At 39.7% G+C, this 25,940-nt stretch overlaps 2 protein-coding genes across 4 annotated transcripts in view; one reads left to right on the forward strand and one right to left on the reverse strand.

The window, feature by feature from the left end:
* The window catches only part of aatka (apoptosis-associated tyrosine kinase a), a 58,299-nt gene extending 47,805 nt beyond the window's left edge, over window positions 1-10,494 (reverse strand). For both annotated transcript variants that reach the window (XM_072693166.1, XM_072693165.1), the window contains exon 1: window positions 9,902-10,494. In XM_072693166.1, the coding sequence (XP_072549267.1) occupies window positions 9,902-9,983 (82 nt within the window). In that variant the 5' untranslated portion in view covers window positions 9,984-10,494. The remainder of the gene's footprint in view (window positions 1-9,901) is intronic.
* Window positions 10,495-16,361: 5,867 nt separating this feature from the next.
* On the forward strand, window positions 16,362-20,928 carry LOC140573778 (immunoglobulin lambda-1 light chain-like). 2 transcript variants are annotated; one of them, XM_072693335.1, is made up of 4 exons: window positions 16,362-16,479; window positions 16,570-16,897; window positions 19,317-19,357; window positions 20,391-20,928. In XM_072693335.1, the coding sequence occupies exons 1-4, from the start codon at window positions 16,440-16,442 to the stop codon at window positions 20,711-20,713; spliced, it is 732 nt and encodes a 243-aa protein (XP_072549436.1). In that variant the 5' UTR covers window positions 16,362-16,439; the 3' UTR covers window positions 20,714-20,928. The 2 variants fall into 2 exon arrangements, 1 of the variants encoding a protein (XP_072549436.1); XR_011980683.1 differs by lacking the exons at window positions 16,362-16,479; window positions 16,570-16,897 and adding an exon at window positions 18,503-18,570 and having other exon boundaries at window positions 19,073-19,357; window positions 20,391-20,481.
* Window positions 20,929-25,940: the final 5,012 nt, after the last annotated feature.

Here is a 25,940-nt window from a genome sequence, read left to right on the forward strand (position 1 = left end):
TCTGTGGTTTATTTTTATGATGTTTGGCTCAGTAGAGGTGTATGGGTATGGAAACCTATCACCCAATCTTCACCCAATCTTGCTGCAAGTCTTTTTGCAGTCACCAGTTTTTGACCACCTGCTTTTCAAGGAATGTGGTGGTAGCTGGCGAGAAGATCCTTTTTCTGCCCCATCCAGGTGGTGTAGCCAGTGTTCCTTTAACTTTAAACTTGCAAACTATGCTTCCAGCTGTATCTCTAGGAACATTCAGTGCCTTTGCTCTTGTTTTGTTTATGCAAGGCAATGAATTCTTCACTGAACTTCTTGGACAACCCTCTTGATTTAACCAGAATTCTAACATACAATCAAACTGTCATGCTGGCTAGGCTAGACATTGACGGGCGAACACTCACAGGGATGGTGCGATGCATGATTTATTAACAAAACAGGGGGAAACACAAGAGTGCAGCAATAACCAGTGATAAAGGACAAACAAGACAAACGTGACAAAATAACGTGGGCTAAACCTGAAGGCCACCTGAGGCTGGTTGGTAGCCAGGGAGCCAGGCGAGATAGGGAAGCTAAACAAAAAACCAAAACCGCGCTCGTCAGACGCAACACTAGGGAATCGGTCGCCAAATCCTCCAGGCGACCAACCTGTCAACCAAAGAGTGAACTTTTCTTGAACATGAATCGGCTCTTACAGAGCATGGTCCGGAGAACACCAGAAACAGACCTAGAATCTCTCGACTAGCGAAGCCAACATACAGCTTGGCGTAGCAAGGCTAATTCTCGGCAACGAGAAGATAGCGTTTGCTCCCTTTATACCCCAGCTCTCAGGTGATCCAAATCAAAACATGATACCAACGTAAGTGACACGTGAATAAACATGGCTGTCAACATAAAAGTCCTTGAACTTGAGGCCTGTGGACCACGGCTCGGGACCGCCCTCGGGGTAGGCGCGGCGATGCGGACCTGACACAAACATCACGGTTAACAAACCCCTAGTCAGTCAGTTGTGTTTTATCTCAAGCACATCTGAAGCAACTAATGAAGCCCTTAATTTGTCACTTACAAATGTGTGCTATTGTCAGGGATTTAATTCTGGGGGTTGAATGGTGCTGATACTGCAGTAGTCATTAAAAGCGGCATTTTGTATTGAATTTAGAGAAAACACTTGTTATGTTAGTCTATATTAGTTGTGTTGAGTTATTTAAATTGTTCCTGTTGGATATATTTTGTCAAACAGCTAAAATTGTTTGTAAACATGTTGCTAATAAACAACTATGGTTGGTATAGCTACTGGTATAGCTATATCTCATTAGCTAACTGCACATGCAAATACAAAGACACATTAATTAATTAAAGCATAAGACATATTTAAAGCAGTAATGCACATATTTTTCTATTTGCCTTGAGGCCACAATCAGAGAAGACAATCCAGGACAAGGTGATGCATTTAATACTGCATGAACTTGTGTGTGTGTGTGTATGTGTGTGTGTTTGAACAGAGAAAATGAGAGTGTATAGGAGAATGGAAGTCGAGTTATTGCACACGTGAGATGTTTTTTAAAAGCTTCCCTCTCGCTGTGCAGCCAGACTAGGGCTACATTAGCATACACATGGGATCGAATAGGAATGCTTCTGTCTTCCAGGCCCTGGGCAAAAGCACTGTGCTCCAGTCTTTATGACCCAGGGGGGAAAACCTTACATAACACAAGCTATGGGCCAATTAATAAGAACATAAAGAGACTGTAAAATGAGATGGCATTAAGGCATTTAACTACGGTGGTCGGAAGTAAGTCTGTTCACCTAGCACATTTGATCAGGACAGCAGTTCAGCTGCAGTGGGCGGCCTTGAGAGGGGCAGCTAAGCCAACACTTTGCTACAGCGCAGCTCTGAAGGACAAGCGAGCAGCCCGAGTTGCTGCATTCTCAGGCTCTGAGGGCTATTTACTCCACATTAAGCTGAACATCAGAGCTGCTCTCCCAAGAATTTAACACTGCTTTCTGTACTACTACTACACTCTTCTAAAAGGGCTCTTTTAAGGGTTGTTTTACTTAAGAAAATGGTTCTATATCAAACCATTACAACCCAAAAAAAATATTTGGCTGCTTAAATGGTTCTTCACCTGGTTAAAGAGTTGATTCTTCGCAGTGCTGTGAAACCTTTTGGAGCTGATTCCCTGTACAAAGAGGGTCACATAGAGTTTTACATGTACTAGTAGATTGGTTAAAAACACACAAGTATTTTATTCACACTTTTGTTTCTATTTAGTCTATTTAGAACTTTTTACAATATGGTACTACATAGCAGAATAAGCCTGTATAGCAAAGAACCGTGAATCAGTGAAACGTTTTTATATACCTTACCCACATAAATGGAAAAGTGCTCAGCACATCATTTAAATAAAATTTATAATAAAAATCACTAAAACACTGTATTTTTTAAAAAAAATTGCATATAATTAAAAGAACATGTGGGTCTGTAATTTATATTTTTCAGTGGCCCTATATTGTGTCTCATTCAAAATGGAGCGGCCGAACTGAGCAAGCTAAATTGCTGTATGTTGAAAAGGTGAATATACTCTGATGTAAATGAACTGTTTTTAGTAACAAAATCACAAAATCGATCCATATTAGTGTCTTAAGGCACTTTTACAGCTATTTTTCTTTTAGTGTCCAAACAGTGAAGTGTTGAGTTTGAGGGCTCTACAATCTCCAACAAACGATTTGAAGTGAAAGTGCACCAAAATGTATTACTGGACGTTTCATTAATGGCACATGCTGAGCCACTAAAAACAAAACTCTTGCCTTTACTGCAGTTACTGCTGCTCATCATACAGCATAAATGGTATCTGCAAATAAACAGTTCACCCATATATAGTGCAACAGTAATGAGGGAGTAGGGGTCCATTTTAATAATTTCACAGCCAATAAATTCAAAACAGGTTGTTTTGTTGTGGACATATGTGGACTACACAGACTGGGGAGCGAATGGTACATTTTAAAACTTTAACAAGTCTTATATTAAACTTTTTATGTCAAAAAATGAAGATGCATATACACATATACATGCTTTTTTTAGCTGTGTTTTAAAACAAGTAATGGTAGGTAGCAAAAAAATTCCAAAAAAAAAAATAATAATTCCAGACTGAATGAATTTCAGATCTTTGTGCAATGATGTTTGTCAAACACCTACCAGTACCGCTAAACTGTGTGGTGCATGACATTCTGCTGGAGAACAGGGAATCACACTTGTACTTATTTCTCTTTACCTCAGGTGGACCTGTCCATAGTTCTGAATATCTGCCAGCACAGGTGCAAGATGAGTGTCACCTTCGCTCTCCGTGGTGCTGAAACCCTGTGCAGGTGTTTCTGCAGTGCAACAGAGCAACAGTCTTCCCTGCTGCAGCATGGCCACTGAACCAGAGCATGCCTGATGGAGTCCACATGTGACCCACAATTATGTCAACCGGCTAAACGCTATCAGGACTGCAATTAGTATTGATCTGTTCAAAGAATGGCATGATGGCAACACAGCACGCCCACATCTAAATCTCCTTACTGCCTCGCATGGAGAAAGAACAAACACTGGGAGAAGATTGAGAAAAAGATATATATCTACCAGGAGAACCCATTCAATATGAGTTACTACAGCCCAAAGAACTGAGGTGCTGATGGATTATGGCAGTATTACTCTGTTGTTTCTCCAGCACTTTGATCAATCGATGCTCTGAGAGAAAAATGTTGTTTGGCAAAGTTATTGAAATTCACTACAATAAATGTCACTGAAGTTCAGTAGCAGCGTTCCGTAATAAAACTTCCAGTAAAACACATTCATTTTGTTTCCGTTCATTTTAGTGTTATTTAAAGTTCCTCCATAGTGCCTTTGACTTTCATATTAGTGTGGTGAGAACTTTTCATCATGCACTCTCTCTATCCTTATTAGAGTCTGCTGTTTTTCAGTCTGTTTGACTCGCATCTGTTTTCCTACCTTGTTTCAGGTCATTATCTTTTGTGACACACCATGTGTTTACATAGAAATGATCACTATGACTCATCTGTACCTGAAATCTGTACCATCTCAAAATTCTGTTGAGTTGATTGGGATAGAGTGCAGCATGTCTATTAAAGACAGCCCTCCTTAGAGCAATAGGAAGTTTATCATAACCTTCTCAGCACTGAGACGCTTCTACAGTAAAGAGTGGATTAGTAATTTGTCATGGATCGATACTTTATGGCAATATTGCAAAGGACCTTCAATTTCCACCCACAAATGTTTAGAGCTCAGCAGTTCCAAGTGATTAATCAAAATGAGCACACAGTTTGTCATCATCTAAAGGCCAACAAATGAAGTGAATATCTTAGTGCCAAGAAACACTCTAAAAGGCATGAAAGCAGCTGGAGTAAACAGGGAAGACCACAGGCAGGTCTTTTTAATTCTTGGGTAACCTCATAACCAAAGCTGGTCAGGATGCCATTCCGAAAAGCCCAAAGCATGCTGTCCCCAGCACCAGCCATGATTTATACTCTTCCTAAATGGCTCTTGGCTTGGATGCAAGCTTCCAGGAAAAAAAACTTTAAATGATACAGAACAGGGATAAGTGCAAGTAGTCCACTAACCAAGTACTCATTACTTAGTCCAGCTTGGGGATCCCCAAGCTCATCACTGATAGCAGTAAAATCTGGCCCTGATCTGTTTTTGTCTCAAGAGCACTTCCATAGCCTTTACAACTACCAAAACAAGCAGCTCTGAACCATCAATCGAGCAGCTGTCTGCAGTTATTTGTATGATACAGACAGCATTGACCCTACATGCTGTCTAGAGTGTTGTGAGATCAATAACATATGGCATTAAAATAGTGATAAACTGCAACACTTTGTGTTTAATTCCTCTTAATCAGATTTTAAAACACAAGTTTGGGGTTCTAACAGAATCCTTGACTTGGCAGTGTTGCTAAGGTACAATTTCTATGACCAGAGACTCATAAAAGGTTGGGAATATGAGCTGGTGATTGTCACAATGGTGCCACAATAAAAACAGACCCTAGAGAAATGATAGGGATTACAGTGCTGTAAAATTACGTTTTTTGTCAATCCAGGGACTATAGCTCGTTCTGAAAGGCTTGTTGGTACCATAGTGTGCAGACTATGTACCTGCTTACATGCTACCTTAACTGCAGTGGTATTTATTAACTTGATACACAACAACGCAGGCTGCTGTTCAATTATTCTAGGTCTACTCTGCCATTTAGCAATGGAACAGAAGCATAGCCCAGTTTTTGTTACAAAGCTGATATCAATCAATTATAATCTACATTAAATGCATGCATCAGACTGTTTATTTTAATTCCACACACCCACACATTTAATTTACTAAAAATATTCTTTAAGGAATCATCCACTGAAAGGTTTTTTAGAAGATCAAAAGTGGTTCTTCTATGGCATCACTCCAAAGAACCCTTTTTGGCACCTTCATTTTTAAGCATGTGCGAAGGGCCCAACTAGCATCCAACCCTGAGAAGCCATTACTCCAAATGATAAATGGCGCAGGCCTCCCAGCAGGCTAGCTTGAATCCATTCCATTCTTTGTACAATCAGGTTTTATTCAAATATGGCAAACCTGACTGCATCAACAACAGTCCATGTTATTGTGTACTCGAGGTGCACACAAGGCAACACCTCTCTCTCTTTCTCTTTCTTTTTCTCACTCTCTCTTTCTCTCCATCTCCCTATCTCTCCTTGTCCTCCATTGGCCCAGAGCCATAAGCTTCCCATCCAATCTCTCTCCCTTATTTTTAATTCTCAGGTCACTCTGGCCCAGTAAAACCACCATTCTGATTAAGCCGATGCTCTGGCCCTAAAACAACGCAGCACACCCACTCAGAGGTGCAATAACAAAGGAACCCTGGTCAATCTCATTATAATCCATATGACACTGCTGTGTCCTTGTCCTTGTCCAGAATGCTAAGGATTGGTGGCAGCCATAAGAATGATTAGCTTCTTGTGTGTCTCTCTCTTTCTCTCTCTCTCTCTCTCTCTCTCTCACACACACACACACACACACACACTGCAACACAGCATCTATTGCAACGCTAACATCAATTCTCCATCCTATTACTCGGCCAGTCATAGTAACAGATTGCCAGTGACTCCTGCTTGTTATGGAGCATGTATTTCACAGCAACAGAGGTGGCAGCCTATAGATGAGAGAGAGAGAGAATTGCAGCCTTTGCTCAAAGTTATGTATTCTATTATCTAATGCTTCCTACTTGTGGACAATATGACCGATGTTACAGCGTTATAAGTTACACCGTGCTACAATTTTATGCAGGGATGGACTATATAGTTGGAGTTATATTAGTATCAGCAGATATTTGAGATTAATCATCTGCACTGTCCAGACATTTAGATTTGTCTTGATATATTAAACTCATATTATGTTGTATTAATTGCACTGAATGTTTAGGTGACGCTGGGTATTTACTGTCTGTATTTCATTCATTTTCCTGCACTTAATAGTTATATTTATATTTCTCTGCATTTATAAACTAGTGATGTACAATCTGAAATATAAAGGTGCTCTAAAGGGTATTTTGAGTAATGCCATAAAATAACCACTTTTGCTTCCAGAAAAAGACCTATGGGTATAAAGAACCTGTACATCAGATGACCAATCTGACGGTTCATCACACTCACATCTTTTTTACAAACATGGTTATTATTATTATACATTTTGTTTACTTGGAGGAACACTTGGAACATTTTGTTTACTTTTGTACACTTGGAGGAAAGAACCAGGTCCCTAGCTCCGCTATATCAGCCAACCTGTGCCAGCCAACATCACTTCGAGAGTGATGAGGGGAGAGAGAGCACCATCTACCCACCTGGGCTCTCTCTAACTCAAACTCACATAGGGGATTCGGCCATATCGCAGTGCATTAGACCGCTGAGCCACTCGGAACCCACGATTATGCCAAAGCCATGCCTTTCTACTTTTATCCTAGGTTTATCGTGGGTATCATCAGTATTTCTATAATACTGAACTGCATGTGCCATACAATATAGTCTGACCAACTATATGCAACTAATATATCACAATCATTTAAATAGTTGCTGATATTATGCAAATGATCATTCTTTCTTCTCTTTCATGTGCCACATTATTTTTATAGCTTGGTGGCCTTTATTTAGCCATTGTCTTTATTCAGTTCTAAGCTATGGTTAATCATACAGGGACACACAGTGTCATTGATGCGAAGCAGCAAAAGATAGTGAGGAAGTAAGTGAGGGAGTGAGTGAATGAGTGACAGGCCAGGTTCATCTAAAAAAAAAAAATGTACAATAGAAATAGAAAAGACAAAAAATGCTTAAATTAAATGCTATAAATTAGGTTAACAGCCTGTAATGCCAGGATATATCATGTACATGATGTCTACACTCTGGAAAAGTGTAAAATGGACAGGCTTGTCCAGGAGACCAGCTACATATTGCCAATCAATTACCTACATATAATAAATCAGGACTGTTTTAATATAGAACCAATATATAATGAATGTATATGAAATATAAAGGAACAAGTGGGTGATTTCATATCTCCTCAATGTGTAAATAATCTAAATAATATATTTTTGCAAATATTGTAAGTACCTTTTTTAACTGCTGTGTTACTGGTGAATTATGTTCCCACAGGAAAACAAACATATCCTGTGTCATAAAAAAAGTTTTATTTTTGCCACATCGCACACCCCTACCTCACACTGGTCCAGTCTGCCTTGTCTACTGCAGCATGAACACTGTAACACATATGGCTGACCTCCTGAACCGCGCCGCATCTCATTAACTGCATTTGTGAGCATGAGGGAGACGAGGAAAGCCCTGCTGTGGCCTTCTAGAGTGTGCAGTTGCTGCAGTCTAATCAGGCGGACCGCAGAGCCTGTGGCTTTCTGGCCGTAATGTAAGCAGGGGTGTCTGCTGCGCTCCTCACATGGCACAATCCAATCGCCGCGGCAGGGTTTACATAATAGAGCATTACAGAAAAGCCAAATTCTCTGATAGTGAAGCGCTCAAACAGCTCAGGTCTGCATGCAGGCTGTCCAAAGCACTCTCTCTCTCTCTCTTACTCTCTCTCTCTCTCTCTCTCTCACACACACACACACATACAAAATGAGGGATCTGTTCTGCATCTGACATGTGTAGTGTTCTAATACATAGGAATCCAGTGTATATCCCTGGTCCAACTCGGGACGCACCAATATGGGAATTCTAGGCCACTGCTGGTAAGTGATGTTTTTCATGTATATGCACTACATGTCTAAATGTTTGTGGACACCAATTCTAATGAATACATGAATTGAATACAGCTACTTTAAGCTGAGCCTACTGTTGGCACAGATGGGTAAATGCATACACACAACTTGTCTAGTCTGTAGAGAAGTACTGACAATAGAGTAGGACTCTGTGGAGCAGATAAAGAAGGACTTATAGACACCATGTCTAAAGCTCATAATGCCAGACATGAGCTATAGGGGTACAGAGCTGTGGAGCAGAGGATAAGTGTTCTCTGGAAAGATGGCGCTCCACCCAATAAAACGCTAACCTTTTACCATGGAAGTCTACAATCACCTGAGCATTCTGCTCTTCTGCAATAAGTGCATCCTAAAATCTAAAATGATGGGTATCTAAAACCTCCAACTCTCATTTGTACTGTGTGACCATTTTTGCTAAATTTAGCAAACAAAAGGCATGTATCAGCCCATCACACCACAGTGCCTCGCAATCTGGACCAGGATACTAGATCAATGTCATCAATAAACACTGAGATCCATTTCCATGTTGCTTCTGAGGTGAAGTGAGGAAACCATTCTGGTGTTATTCACCTACCCAGCAAACAGAAGCATGCCCAGAAACACACTTGACTGGCTTTATATAGATTAACCCATTTAACCCATCCTACCATTCTACACAGGATTTCTCATGCTGGTCATGCAGAGCCCTTGTGGGTTCAGCAACAGTGGGTTCTACAGTGTGTTCTGCAAGTACCATCATTCTAAAGTTGGCAATTCCAGGATATAATAAAGTCCAGAACAAGGTTTGACAGATCAAATGAACCAGTGTGAACAGGAGAGCACACTCTAGAACCCTATAGGTACACTACATGGACAAAAGTACTGGGACACCTGCTCATTCATTGTTTTTCCCCACAATCGTGGGTATTAAGATGTGGCAATAAGGTGCAACGTAGAATAGATGAATGCATTCATTAGAAGGGGTGTCCACAAACCTTTGGACATATATACGGTATCAAACACAGGTAGAGCCCACCTACCAAGTGTTTGGATTTGATGGTGTTTGCTGGAGAATACTGGGCTGGGGTGCTCTCTATTTGGGCTTAAAAAATGTGGGCTAGCCTAAGGGATTAATACACCCCATGCACCATTTGTTCAGCGTGGGCTCCAGAGGCCACAATGCAAATGTAGAACCTAAGGCTGTAGAACATGCAGAGGCTACCATCCATGGGGTAGGCCTTGGGGGCAAAGTGGTCAGTGTGTCCTAAAGACACCCTGGGCCACTAGTGACCCCTCTGGGGAGTAACCCCCAATGGCATGTGTCCAACATACAGACATGTTCTGCACCAGAGAAGACCATGCAGAGGAACTGAAAGGCAGGATCTTGTCTATTTTCTCTATCTCGTCATTCCAAATGTGCTCGGAATGTTGTGGAAGGACAAGCATATGGGCTCAAAACGACATTCCACTGCACAAAAATACACACACACACACACACACACACACTTCTTTCCCATTTATTAGAAATACCACCATTATGGATGAAAGCCATCTCTCGTTACCAACAACAGAGCAGTCAATGTGAGCTGATTTTCTGCATTTCGCTTCGTTCTGCGTCGACTGACACTCACCTGGATCAAAATGTGAGCTGAAGGCGAAACTGGGGTTGAGTAAAGCTGTAGACATGGCCACCACAAACACCGACGATGTCATCGTCCCACGTTAAGGCTTCAGCTGCGCCGCACCGTCATGCAATTTGTGCGCTACGAGCGAACAGTGGCGCGTTAAGGGAGGGAAGGAAGCAGGAGCGCGCTCAGATGCAACATTTCACTCTTCCAGGCTCGTCCGCTCATCAGCAGCGCCGGACTAAACGCGCAGATGCCGGAAAACACCGCCGGGCGCTTTGGTTTCGCCGCACTCATTCACTCGAATGACCTGGACAGCGGCGAGCCCCTCGTCCATGACACTGTTGGTGCAGCGGCTCTTCTCCGGAGAGGCTCCTCAATCAACGCTATGCTGCTGCTGCTGCTCCTGACCCGCTCTCTCTCTCTCTCCCTCCCTCCTGCCCCTGCAGCAAGTCTCTGGCTGGCATCCAGTCAGTCCAATCAAAAGTCAAATCCTCCCTCTTGTGAAACTTTCAACGCTCAGAACGAGGACTCAGAGAGTCTGAGAGACGCGCGCAATTCAGCCTCTGTGTCTTTTCCTCCGTCAGATCATAGCGCGTCATAAGGAGGTTGTAATACAGTGAACAGGGAGCGGGATTTGGCAATGCGCTTTGGCGGATTTGGCGCCATCTGTCAGCAGAAGCGAGAACTGCCGTCTGCTGTTGAGAATTCGAATTAGAAAGAAATCCTAAGAGAAGCTCGCATTGAAAAATTTACACGATTTTGCGGGGTATTTACATTATGTCTAAATGGGATGGGTGGAGAAATGATCAAAATTAGGTAGAATGGTAAACATGGTAAAATGCTACAATATGATGAAATGGTAAACACTGCAAAATGCAAAAAATTAGGTAGAATGGTAAACATGGCAAAATGGTCAAATTTGTTGAAATTGTAAATTTGGCAAAATGATAAAGATGGCAAAATGATCAAATAAAAAAGAGAAATAAAAACAGTGAAATTATACATTTAGTTCAAATTGTAAACAGTAAAATGATCAAATGTGGTGTGATGGTGAACAGGGTAAATTGGTAAATTTGATTAAATGGCAAACATGATGAACTGGTAAATTTGGTGAAATAGCAAATTAGGTAAAATGGCGTAAATTGTAAAAGGGTTAATATGCTGAAATGGTAAGCACTGTGAAATGATACATTTGGTAAGATGATAAAAATGGTCACTCTATATGACTGTGTAATTGTGGTAATGTTCGTGGCATCAAAAAAAAACAGTAAATTCAAAACAGGCAGTTTTCGCAGCTTGATTTGCATATGTGGACTGTATTGAAACTAACCCTGTGTAACTACACTGACCAAAATGTCCCTATCTTGGGTTGTACAGGTCTGATGTTTGACATCTGTAAACACTACATGAGAAAACCTGTGATTATTAGTACATAAGATTTATGCTTAGATACAATTATTTTTTCATCTTTACATCAGACATGTTTCTAAGACAATTATTTGTTACATAGAATAGAAACAAAACATAATCTGAAGAAAAAACATATGTAAAATGTTCTCAGTGTTAATGCACTGTACCAAAATGCCAGGATGAATTATAATGACATCGAATAGCATGGCAAGATAAGGAAAAGTTTCCAGGGATTCCAATAATAATGACATGTCTTATTTGACAATATGAAAAGTGAGGACTTATTTTTCTTTGAGGGTGCTGTATAGGGCAGAAAAACCTACATTATTACCATGCAATTACATCTAAATTCTATCCTAATAACATAATAACATTACTGTTTGTAATTGTATATTACTTACATACATATATTGATGGATATATTTGTGAATGGTCATAATCATGGATCATAATGTTTCTTTTGCTGCTTTATCATATTGCCTTTGTTGTGAATTTCTGTTCAAATGAATGTGAGAGGAGAGGCTGTAGGGGGCAGCGAAGGATCAGAGAGAGATGCACTGCTGTGGAGATTTCCCCAAGAGATGTATTCAGCTCACTAATCAGTGTGTACCTCCTCTCACAAACAGGATACACCTGCTGGAAACGTTCATGTAATTCTAGCTTTATGTAAACGAGAAAGCTAATCTGAGTCATTTCAGAATAGGAGGGAAACAAAACCAGCATGTAAAGACTTGAAAAAAGCCTTTCCAACTAAGTAAAGAAGAAATGCTGATACATTTAAATTTTCAAAAGCATTGGATGCAGTGGATAATCTAGTACTTTTAGGATTTCTTAGTATTGGATTTGATCAAATCACCTACAGATGTTTTCATAGTTACCTCATGGACGGATAGCAGTACTAGACTGGTGCTGACTACCAAATGTGTCCCATAAGGCTTAGTCCTGGGCCCTGTTCTGTTTGCACTTTATATTGATAATGTTGTTTCTAATGGAACTGGGAGTAAATGTACCTCTTTATGCTTAAGATAAAGTCCTGTACTGTCCTATAGATGAAGATATAGATATGATGTAAATGAAATAAAAGTAATGTTGTTTTAGAAATATACCTTCTGACATGTTGGAAGACTGACCGCTGGGCACCCCTGCATCTGCATCAGACCAGCTGCCCACCCACCAGACTGACCACCTTCGTTACTTTCATTATTCTTACCATCACTACTATGATTATGTTGGTTAAATTATATTATGATTATTTTGCACAGCTGAGCAGTAAAACAGTCTTTGTGGTACAGTGACCTTTTCATAATTCATCATTTTTAATTTTTTGAATAGTTGAGTGGAGGAGGATGGGTCTGAGTTAGAAAGGGCAATTTCCTCAATTATGTAGTTGTTAGGGAAGTTGAGCTACACGAAGGTGCTCAATGGATGGCAGCTCCAAACAATCAAAAATCCTTTCTCTGCTGGAGATCTAGCTATCCCACAGTAGTAACAATTATAAATGCAATATAAATGCCAGTCGTTACCCACCAGATCTGCCTGAAAATGAGCAAAGGACAACTTTCTTCCCGGCCAACAGGAAACGTTCCCACAATTTTGATGGAAACATTCTCACAATGACAGTGGAATGATATAAAAGCATTACATGACCTTGATAAAAGTGCTGAAATGATTGGAACATAATGTGTTTGTACTGCATGGCCACCTCTGATCACCGGGGAGTCAGTAAATCGCAAGTGAATACACTGGAGTACTTGCAAAGGTAGACTTGGCCATGGCACTTTCTTGCAAACATGATCAATTGTGGTGAGCCAACCTGAGCCAAAAATGGCACGGCCAATTTTTGCCCAAGTCCAGCCTTGCATGAGATGGAAAATGAAAAGTAATACACCCACTGCATTGATTTAAGGTGAGCAAGCCTGTTAACAGAACATACTGAAGGGTCAGGACTGTGTCAGGACTGAACACAAGGCAGCTTGGAATGTCAGCAGCTCACAACACTGTTCCTCTGGGTGGTGCTTCGACTGTGCCAAAACTAAATGCAATGAAATGTAATCACTGTTCAATCACAGTCTTCAATCATATTTGGGGGCGTAACAACAACAACAACAAAAAAAGTCAGATATTATCATTTGTTGCTGGGACTTCAAGCAGCGACAGTTGCACTGAAGGCCAGAGACAGTTTATGAGAAGCTTGGCCTTTTCCGTTTCCTCCCATTATACCAAACAAAAGACTACAAACACAAATGACTTGTGCTTATTGTGCGTCATGATGTTGTGCTCAAAAATAAACCATAATTGTTTGTCAGGGCCTAAATTCTTCAGTACTACAAAAGCCTGCTGCATGAGTTGACTTTAAAGGAAACATATTTGTATATATAAAATAAAACAGTGATTCTGTAAACATAATTCACTCAGAGAAATCCCCAACCATCCAATTCACTCTTGCTTTTTAGCTTAGTATACTCTTTTAATGTTTACCAGTCCGTGTGATTGGTGATCAAAGGGTCTAATTACAAATGACCCATGTGAGATTATGGTACCTAAGTAGACAGAATTCTGAATTGCTGTGCTTATGTTCATATCTCCAATTACAATGTTGCCAAATAAGATATGAAAAAAATGCTTATTTTAATTGGGAAAAAAAAAAAACACAACTACAGCATCTAATTACTTTAGGAAGGTCCAAGGCCTTTGAAGAGTGAAAAAGGGAAAAATAATTTAACTTAAATCAATTTCGTTTAAGCAAATAAACCAGTCTGAGCAAATAATCAGTCAGTGGGCTACAACACAACAGAACATGATACCCAGGGTCAGGCAGCTGCCTGCCAAGCGCTAGCTCATTAACAATGAGAAAAAAAATCATCTTTAAGGACCAATAATGAACGCTTTAAAAATAACTATAACTGAGATCTGTTTTCAGAGGTTTAATTGGATGGGCAGATGATTCCTTTGGAGGGGCTGATTTAATGAAGTATGATCAGATTATTGGACTCAGTGTTTCTCTCTCTGCTGTTTTATCTGACTGACAGACTCTGTAATGTATTTCTGTTAAAGTGAATGTGAGAGGAGAGGCTGTAGGGGGCAGTGAAGGATCAGAGAGAGGTGCACTGACGTGGAGATTTCCCCAAGAGATGATCCAGTTCACTAATCAGTGTGTACCTCCTCTCTCACTCAGGATACACCTGCTGGAAGCTCTCTGTAATTTTAGCTTCATGTAAATGTCTCAAAATCTCAGTGTGAAAAAAACTGAACTCAACCTTTTAATGGTTTAAAATTTTATTCAAAGAGGAAAAGTGATGTGTTAGTGAACTATCATGAATGGAGTTCTCCTAAATATGGTACATGGTACAATGTAAGACAAAGACGATAAATAAAAAGTAATAAAATATGTCACTTTATCACACACTCAGTCATACGTTAACACACAGTGAGCACTCTGATCTCAGTCTGTGTGTGTATGTGTGTGTAAGAGGAAGCTTTTCTTGAAAGAGTTCACTCCTGTAAGATCCTCCTGCTTCCAGACTGACTTCATTTCAGCTCACACCTCAAACACACAGCCGACAGAGACAGAGTCTAAAACACATGAACACAATTTCAGTAAATCAGCTGATATTCAGTGAAACTAGCGATCATTAAATGTGAGTTCAAATGACCTTATATGATAAAATGAATGTGAGTGGAGTCAGTAGATGACTTTATGATTATAAAATGGAAAGGACCATCGACTTCATGCTTCAGTATTCCATTATATCAAGACTTGAATCCACCAAAGCTTAAATAATTTCCACTACAGGTATAAAGACACTCTTTTACGCACATGCTGAGTATATTTCTATTACATCACAGAAAACTGGGAAATAGCATTTAGCCACTGCTGCCTTGCGCCCTGATTTTCTTATCTGTCTCAACTGAGTGTAAAATATGTACAAATATAAATATGATTGAACTGTGAGCGGAAAGAAGGGACATAAACATGTCACAATAAGATGATTAGAGAGTCTTTCACACTTCCTATATGATCTTTACTTTTTGTACAGTTATCAGAACAAAGCACAGCATTTCAGCTCTATAGGTGTAGATATAAGACAGGAGAACATCATTGATCATTGATACAACACAGACAGTCGTTCTGATTCTGGTGTAAAATAGGTTAATGAAGTTCACACAGCTCTTTATTAGACTAACTTGTTGTTGATTATGGTTTTGTTTTGGGTCTGTTAATTGTCTCAACCTTATTTTAATAATCATACAACTCTCAACTCTCAAAACAACTGTTATTCTTTGGTCTGAATGCCACACCTATAGCTACAATAAGTGTTGAAACTAAGAAGACACTGGGAATGGCTAGAAGTCTTCCTAGAAATGATGGAGAGACAGAAAGTCTGAGTTTGTGTTTTAGAATCTGCTGTAAACTTAAAACTTAAAACATTGATTTCCAGGTTCCAATTAAATTCCACCCTTCAGAGACATTAAGCATGAGACATGGCTACTAAAACATGTTTGTTTAACCATCATTCTCATTAATGTTTGCTTCTACTAATCCTGCTAAATCAGTTTCATACTTCTGAAGCAATGGTTTAGTTAGAATAAGATTACAGTAAATCAGTTTAACATTCAGATGAATATTCAATGTCTCAAACACAATTATAAGACTACATAGAACATAGGTTTATAGCTAAGTTCTTTAAAACCTGTCTCCAACAACACATTTCAAAATATATACTGTATGTGTTGCTAAACTACACTTAAACCTGCATCTATGTTCCACCCACAACTAGACTCTAGTCCAGACTGTAAGTTTTACCCCACACAGTCCGTGCTATCCTCTAATCTGTGTAGAGCTGAATTTAGTGAATGGAAGAGAGCATGTCTGTCAGTAAATCATATTCTAATATTCAAATGATTCAAATGAAATGAGAAAATCTTCTTCACTAGCGTATTCTGTTGCACCTAAGACCAACACATATATAGCATCATGTCTAGATGGTCCTATATAATATGTGTAGATGAGTAACTCCTCCCTCTACCCCCTCCTGACTCTCTTATAGCTTGTCCCTGCACTCTCTCCTTTATCTGCTCCTCAAGCTGCTCATCTCTTCACTCAGCACAGAGAGCATCACACACTGACAAGATGCTGCCAGCACTCTGCACTCTCTTCACTGCTCTCTCATGTAAGATTTCACAGCACTGGAGCTACTCAGCACTTGCCTACATCTAATGTGAGCATGAAGAAATGTAACATGATGCTGCTTTTATTGCAGGTGTCAGTGGTGTGACTGTGGTGACACAGAAGCCCCCTGTTCTCACACAGACTAAAGGAGAGAAGACCACTATGCACTGTAATCTGGGGACTCTTACAAACTATGATGCTCGATGGTACAAACAGGTCCCAGGAGGGGCTCCACAGTATGTGTTAAGCAATTACCAAAGCTGGAGTTCTACCAAATATGGATCTGGCTTCTCTTCTCCTAAATTCACATCAACATGTTCATCTAAATCTGATTGTAACTTGATCATTAATTACATGGACGTAGGTGACTCTGCAGTGTATTACTGTCACGTATGGGATGGCACTGTTAGTGAGCATGTGTCACTGTGATTCGCAACGTGACAAAAACCTCCTCACTGCTCACATTCACTTCTGCTTTCAGACACAAGAATGACCAACAGAAACTCAAGAGACTCACTTTACAGAAATTGTTTAGCTCAGTGATTAACTGTGAGGTTCAGATCAGTTTTTAGAGCAGCAAAATCAAACAAGGTTCATGTAGATTATATCAAAGAAAAGGACAGTGGTAGGGTTTCAGGTTTCAATCAGTTCTTTTTTTAACTCCATCATAGCCTAATATTAGTTGACATTGTACTGCATGTTATAGTGAATGGTTATAATATGTAAACTCCATCACCGTTACATCGAGACAATTTTAACCATACACAAAGGTTTGTGTGTAGGACTGTAGGATGAAATTGCAGTGTTTAAATTTTCCACACTATTCTGTAGTTTAGCCCCTTAAATAGCCTACAGATCAAAAGTGTTATTACAAACTTCTATTACCAAAAAATAAGTAATAATAATAATAATAATAGCCCCACCAGTTTGTATAGAGGTCTCTGTAGTTACTGAACACACCTTAGTGTGTAATAAGCCTTGCTGCTCTAAGTGGTTATAGTATGTTTAAAATAAGTCTCATATTTGTTCAGTTATTAGTAAAATTAAAATCTAAACATTAGAATCAACATTAGAGATACCCACAAAATAACACTGCAGACCAACACTCCAATTAGAGTCATTATAATGTATTCAGATGAAGGTTTGCACACTGGAAGTGCAACTGTAGGAAAGACTCCCTTCTTCTGCTTAAAATAATGTTAATTCCCTCAGATCATCTTTTCATTGGACAAGTTTCAAAGGCATCATTTGTAAACAACAACATTCAAACATTTCCATTAAATCCATATAGGACTTTGGATTTACAATATAATCTTCTACATAATTTAACCAATATCTTACATTTCTGTCATCCAGATCAAATTTTATCTGACGTTTAATAAAGGTCTCTCTCTCTCTCTCTCTCTCTCTCTCTCTCTCTATATATATATATATATATATATATATATATATATATATATATATATATATAGTCAATCAGACTGGATGTGTCATGACACTGATTATGGAATTATTTCAAAGTGAATTATTCCAGGTCCCAGACAATCATGCTTTATCACATTGTACAATAACCACATAAGAACGTAAGAAGTAAGGTATGAAATCTGTACTAGGTGTGGTACTTTCCTAATCACTGTGGTGTACCGTCAAGGTACCACCTTCCTATCTTTACAAAGACATCAAAACCTTTTGTCTCAACTGTCTCAATACATACAGCCTCACTCTAGAACCCATTTATTTCACTGGTTATGCAAAGGTACAAAAATGAAACTTTCACCTGGGAAAGAGGATGTAGTGTATCATTAAGGTACAAAACTGGACATTAAATACCATGTTGTACCTTTAAAAGTGCATTTGGCAAACTTCAAGAAAACATGGTTTTTAAACACTTCAGAGAATTCTTAGGAGATTATGATTCTTTTCTGTGAAAAAGTCAAAGCCAATTGGTTAAAGAGATCCAGCCCCCTCCCTCAGCTCTTAATAAAGCCTCTTCCCCTCTCTCCTCTCTTCATTCTCCACTCTGTTCATCACTCTACTGATCACACAGACATCATGCTGGCCACCCTCTGTGCTCTCCTCCCTGCTCTGGCATGTAAGAGATCTCCTCCTGCTTCTCTCTTTACATTGATGGGTTTGTTTGTTTCTGATTGTGTTTAAAATGATATTGATGATCATCAGCTCCAATGTTGCTTTGTGTTTTAGGGGTCAGTTCACAGAAAGTTCTGACACAGACCCCTTCAGTTCTGACAGATCAGGGCAGAACTGTCAGCATGGACTGTAACATTGCAAAGTATGAAAACCAGTATGTCTCCTGGTATAAACAGATTCCACAAGCAGCTCCTCAATTTTTGTTGACATTACTTTACACTGGAGTATCTACTGATTATGGAGCTGATATTCCATCTGTACGTGTCAGATCTAAAACCTCATCAAGCACTGACTACCAGTTAATAATCAGTAATGTGGAAGTAGGAGACTCTGCAGTGTATTACTGTGCAACATGGGATGACTCTGCTAAAGAGTGGGTACCACAGTGACTGAGAGCGTGACAAAAACCTCCTCACTGCTCACCTTCACTTCTCCATTTCATTCAGCACATTTCTCAGCTGGAGCAGAAAGGTGGGGATAATAGGTGCAGTTCTCTTGAGCAGGACGTGTGAAGAAATCCCAGGAGAACAGAGATGTGGAGTTCACAGAGAGGGAAATGGGATGTGGAAGGACTCAGTGCTGATCATAGACAGTAGAAGAGAGAGCTGAAGTCTAGAGGACGTTTCAGTTCCGCTACTTTCACTTCTGAAACTGAGGAGGTTTTTGTACGGGTGAGGATATGAAGTGAAGCACTGTGGTATTCGGCCAAGGAACAAAGCTGATCGTCACTGGTAAGAAACATTTCTCTTCATCTACATTACACTGCTTCACAAATATTTTATTAAATATTCAATTATTACCTAAAATATGGATTTAGTTTGACTAATTGTAAAAAGCTTGGCTTGTAATATGATTATTAAACCATTTAAATGTGTGTTTTATAGTCTGCAGAGTTTTCTGTAAAAAATATGATTGTGGAAAACTTCAAATATGCTGCTTTAGTCAAATGCTTTATTGAAATGATTCTATTGATTCTGGGTAAATTAAAAGTATACCTTTTATAAAATATGTGTTTTAAATGAATGTGTACAGAATTATTGATAACTGAAATCTATTTGATCTGTTTAATTTAATACAAAGAGGAGAGTACAGTAGTCTACAGTCATACTCAGTGAACCTCAGTGAAATAATAACATATTAATAAAATTATCTTTCCTAAAACAAATACAAAAATATCAGTTTAGAAAACAACTAAAGTATTGATCAACATGGAATAGTGGAACTGCAGCATCGGTCAGCAAATGACCTGAACTTTATTAGGTGCTGATCTTCTCTGTTGAGCAAATTGCTGCTGTTCTACAGAAACCTAATATCTCCAATATGGCAACTTTACAGGAGATGGGAAAACCTTTAATGGAAGCAAATATAAAACTATTTTATTTCAAGTAATTCTGGACCTTTTTTGTTGTATTTGTCTGATCATCATGAACTTCTGTCAAAAGAACAACTGCCAGTTTCAAATTATGTCATAAAGTGAAAACAATGGAGATAGAAGGTTTTGGGTTACAGTGATAAAATATAATCTGTTAAATTTGAATAAATGTTGATCTAGTTTTTGTTAAATGATTATTTAATTTCTCTTTCTCTCATTTGTCATATTGAAATATCCAGTAAATTAAACCAAGAAAAAGTTTAAATTATTCAAGTTCATTTTCTCCATATTTTTGACTTAAAATGTAAATTAATATAAAAACTTAAACTGTTCTGATTTTCTTATTTTACATTTTTATAAAATAATTTATTCCTTCCTCTCTCTCTGATCAGACTCTGCTGTTCCTCCTCCTGTTCTGACCATCTTCCCTCCGTCCAGTGAAGAGCTGAAGTCTAACAAAGCCACTCTAGTGTGTGTGGTCAGTGACCTGTCCACTGGTTTTGCTGATGTTCATTGGCTGGTGGGCGGAAACCCGGTCAGCAGTGGAGTGACCACTGGCTCTGCAGAGCAGCAGCCCAATAAGAAATTCCGACTGAGCAGCTATTTGAGCATTGAGAGATCAGAGTGGGATAAAGATAAAGACATAACATGTGAAGTGTCTGCTGCCTCAAAAGCTACCAGTAAAAAGATGAAGAAGTCTGAATGCACGGACTGACCCTGATCAGATCTGCTCCACCTTCATCCTGCTCTTCTTCAAACTAACAGTCATTACTTGGCAGTGCTGAATAGAAACAATAGTTTAGTGTGTAGTGAAAGAATGCTGATTTCATCAACACACACTGGATCATCTCCTGCTTACGTAGTCCTTCATCTTTTCTGCTGTACAATAAAGTTGTTTGATGAAGTTTAATAAAATGCAGAAGTTCAAAACTGTTGCTGTGCATTTTTCATGCTGATGGAGAATACAGTCTCCTATTCTAGACATTATATCAGAGAGACTTCAGCACAGAAGCAGCAGAATCAAACACACTGAGCTGGAAAGAATAAGAGTGAGAAGGACTAAAAGAGGGAAACTGGTTTCTACAGCCTTCTAAGGTAAAGGTGCACGTATTTGTCACTGTACACTGTACAGCGAAATGTGTCCTCCGCATTTAACCCATCTGGTAGTGAACACACACTCACACACACACACACATGTGTTAGGGGCAGTGAGTACACACACACACCCAGAGCGGTGGGCAGCCAACTCCAGCGCCCGGGGAGCAGAGAGGGTAAAGGGCCTTGCTCAAGGGCCCAACAGTGGCAGCTTGCCGAGCCCGGGAATCGAACCCACCCAACCCTGTTATCGATATCCCGGCGCTCTAACCGCTGAGCCACCACTGCCCCTAGCCACCACTGCCCCTAAAAGGATCAGGAGTTTATAGAAACTCAGTTACAGGGAGATGTTGTGATATCTATGATTACTGAGAACGCCACTGAAAATGGGAAAGGATGGTCTACAGCAGATCAGAGTCAGGGATCACTGTCCAGACAAGTGCAGTAAAGAGAGTGAGTTCAAATGGAGTTCTCCTGTGAGAGATTCAGATCTTCAGACTCAGACTAAACTGAACACCAGCTAAAAGACTGAAGTTCAGATCAAACCACTGGGAGACCTTTACTGAAGATTTACTGGAACTGATCCAACACACACAGATAAGAGATTACTGAGGGAAATGTCTTCTAGATATTGATAAGCAGGTTATGAGTTTGATCAGTGGGAGGATGTGAGATATTGGGATGTTGATCATCAGTGTTAATGTCACTGAAAATGGACGTAGTTGATTTCAATCATATCTGAGTTACTGATGGATGTGCAGTTAGTTGGACTAAAAGGAGTGAATGAAGAAGGGCTGGTATGGAGGGGTAATAAAGCGGAGGGGAGCGGGATTTGGTGATGTTGTGAAGAGCTCCATCTGTCAGCAGAAGTGTGAACTGCAGTCTACTGTTCAGCAGGAGAGGGGTTTACTCAGCAGTGCCTGAGAATCTGAACTGCTGTGCTGTTGTTCACATCTCTCCCTGTTTCATTTAGTCCTAATAATTCTACAAGACTTTTATTCACTTCAATACAGTTGAATCTACTGGTTGAATGAATGATGAAGCTGATTAATGAAGTATGATCAGATTATTGGACTCAGTGTTTCTCCCTCTGCTGTTTTATCTGACTGACAGACTCTGTAGTGTATTTCTGTTAAAGTGAATGTGAGAGGAGAGGCTGTAGAGGGCAGTGAAGGATCAGAGAGAGGTGCACTGACGTGGAGATTCCCCCAAGAGATGATCCGGTTCACTAATCAGTGTGTACCTCCTCTCTCACTCAGGATACACCTGCTGGAAGCTCTCTGTAATTCTAGCTTCATGTAAATGAGGAGGTTTCTCTGTGTATAGTCTCAGAATGAGAGAAAAACAAACTCAACGTTTTACTGGTTTAAATGATTTTAATCTGAGAGAACAAAATTTAAATGGAAATATTTAATATATGTTTATCTAAGAAATATAAATATCATTAATACACAATATGTCCTGATGTAAACTTCAACACTGCTGTTTAACACCAGTCTCATTAAGTTACTCCATACAGGAGATATCTGATCATCAATCATTTATATATCCTTTCACACATGAGAGTGTGTAGAAGGTCACATATAGTGTGTAGTCAGCTGACCCCTCCCTCTGTCCCCTCCTTACTCTCTTATAGCTCGTCCCTGCACTCTCTGCTTTATCTGCTCCTCAAGCTGCTCATCTCTTCACTCAGCACAGAGAGCATCACACACTGACAAGATGCTGCCAGCACTCTGCACTCTCTTCACTGCTCTCTCATGTAAGATTTCACAGCACTGGAGCTCCTCAGCACTTGCCTACATCTAATGTGAGCATGAAGAAATGTAACATGATGCTGCTTTTATTGCAGGTGTCAGTGGTGTGACTGTGGTGACACAGAAGCCCCCTGTTCTCACACTGACTAAAGGAGAGAAGACCACTATGCACTGTAATCTGGGGACTGTTACTGATCGTGCTGCTGCTTGGTATAAACAGGTTCCAGGAGGAGCTCCACAGTATGTGTTAAGGAACTATCATGGCTACAGTTCTCCTTACTATGGATCTGGCTTCTCTTCTCCTAAATTCACATCAACACACTCCTCTCAATCAGATTACACTTTGATCATCAGTAATGTGGAGGTAGGAGACTCTGCAGTGTATTACTGTCAGACATGGCACAGCTCTGTTAGTGAGTGGGTATCACAGTGATTCAGACCATGACAAAAACCTCCTCACTGCTCACATTCACTTCTGCTTTCAGACAACAGTGGAAACATGAGAAATGCAGCAGAATCCCAGAATTACTTGGGGCATTTTGTTTTAAGAGCTGGTAAAAGCTGTACACTGTCAGCCCAGCGGCGCCGTTCTGTTCAGTTCATGTGTTGTTCATTCCCGTTATGAGTCCTGATTTGTTTCACCTGAGAGCTGGGGTACAAAGGGAGCAAACGCAATGGTCTCGTCGCCGAGAATTACTCTTGCGACGCCAAGCTGTATGGTTGGCTTCATGTCACGAGACTTCGAGGAGAGTGTATGGTGTTCGATAGTATACACTCTAAAAGAGCCATTTCACATTCAGAGGGAGTTCGCTCTCTGAGATTTGGCGTCCGGTTCCCTCGTATTCTAGTCGCGTCAGTTTATTAGCGCCTGACGAGCGCGGTTTTGGGGTGAGGTTTGGTTTTGCTAGTTTCTCCTGTTTCTTTATGTTCTAGTCTTCCTCTCTCCATTTGATTTGCCCCTTCTCGCTTTGCTCCCGGGCTACGTTCCAGCCTCAGGTAGTCTTCCTAGGTTTAACCCCATTTCTGTTGTCCCAAGTTCGTTTTCTGTTTCTGGTTTTTGGACCCTGTACTTTGCTGCCTTGCTTTGTTTTGGTTCGTTTGTTTGGTTCTCTCATTAAATACATTATCTTGCATTGCACTGTCCCTGCGAGTGTTCCCTTGTCTCGCCTAGCCAGCATGACATACACTCACACGTTTTAAAAGTGCTGGGTTCTCTAGTACAACACTAGGAGAATCATGCTGGATGATACCAAAGAAAGAAACAGAACAAAACCTGACCATTTCCTGACCTGAGTCAAAATATATCTACAAAATAAATAAAGTAAAATAACCAATCTAATCTTCTCTGACCAAAAAACAAAATACATTAGCCTAGGGCAGTGTTTCTCAACCGCACACATAGGTCTTCTCCCAAAATTCTGTAATGTCATAGCTCCATTTAGCAAGTTGACTAGACATCAGCTTCTGGATATATTCTATTTGAATTCTTCATTAATATTCTTGGCAGATTTGGTAGATTTGTTGGTTTCCTGACACGGACATGCTCTGTAAACATAGCTCACATTTGAGGACAGGTCAAGTCAATTTATTTGTATAGCGCACAACTGATGTCACAAAGCATCTTTACATAATTAGTAATTAGTAAAAGAATAAAAGAAATAACATAAGACCCCCAGTGAGCAAGCCAACAGCAACAAGGAAAACTCCCTTAGAGCTGGAGAAAGAAACCTTTGGGGGACCCATCCTCCTCTGGTCAGAAATATTTTTTTAAAATTATTGACAATAAATTATTGATAAACAATTACCAAACCATCTATACTGTTGAACTGCTCTGGTGTGCAACATATTCATAATCATATAATAATCATGATGATTCATTTCTAGTGTCTTTTGGATCTAACAGGAGAACTGCAGTTGTGTTACTGTTAAGAAAGAAGTTATGGGACATTCAGAGTTCCAGATTCTTTACACCATCCTCAATTTTGATTTATCTATATCAGGTTTGGCTTATATATAAAGCTCTCTGTTATCTGCATAACAATGGAAATTAACTAAGGCCAGTAGTAACATTAAATGTAAATAATAGCAGCCTTAAAATAAAGCCTTACGGAACTCCATATCTTACTGTTGTGTAATCTTTATGGACTAAAAGTGCTCCGTTAGATATGATTTAAACCACTGTAGGGCTGTTCCTGTGGTTCCAACCATTTTTTCTAATCTTTCTAGTAAAATAGTGTGAACTATTGTATCAAAGGCTGCTTTGAGGTCGAGTAGGGCTAATAAAGATGCGTAACCTTGTTCAGAAGCAAGAAGGACATTGTTTGTAATCTTCACTAGGGCTGTTTCTGTGCTATGATGGGGGGTGAATCCAGATTGGAATTTCTCTAACATGTCATTTTTTTTTTGTATAAGCAGAGTTGTTTGGCCACAGCTCTTTCTAATATCTTTGGTATAAATTATCAATTTGAATTTGACAATACACTAGGATCAAGGGAAAGTTAGGTCATGCCTGGTCAGGCGTGACCATGACAAACAAGGAAACACCTGCAGGGAATGGACGATGTAAGACTTTAATAAACAAAAGGCAGGCTAACACAAGAGTGAAAATACAAACAAGGGATAAATCAGGGTAGACTATGCAAACTAAGGGACGAAACTGATAAACAAGATAAACTTGGCAACACAGTTGGGACTGGGGCAAAACAAACCTGGGACTGGGAAGAGACAGATTTCAGATGAACAGGGGACAAACAGGGCTTCAGACAGGGACAGAGCAAAACAAAACTCGTGTTGGGGAATTGGGTCGAGTGTACAGATTGTTCAGTTTGCTGAGGAAATATTTTTTTTCTAGTTCTGGCCGTGGAAGTTGGTAGAAGTCTTCCAGTTATGTTCTTAAACAGCTACCCCAGGTGACAGCCGTGTTTGATTTAATAGGGAGGGTTAGATTTGTTGTCTAATGTTTTCTATTTTATTTTTCAAATATGCTGAGTGAGCATTAATGAGTGCCTTTCTATATTGACTATATTTCTATATTTCTACATGTATAAGACTGTCCTTTTATGCAGAATGCAACAACTCTTGTTTGGTCGTCCG

Source organism: Salminus brasiliensis, chromosome 12, assembly GCF_030463535.1.
Source record: "Salminus brasiliensis chromosome 12, fSalBra1.hap2, whole genome shotgun sequence".
Taxonomy (NCBI): domain Eukaryota; kingdom Metazoa; phylum Chordata; class Actinopteri; order Characiformes; family Bryconidae; genus Salminus; species Salminus brasiliensis.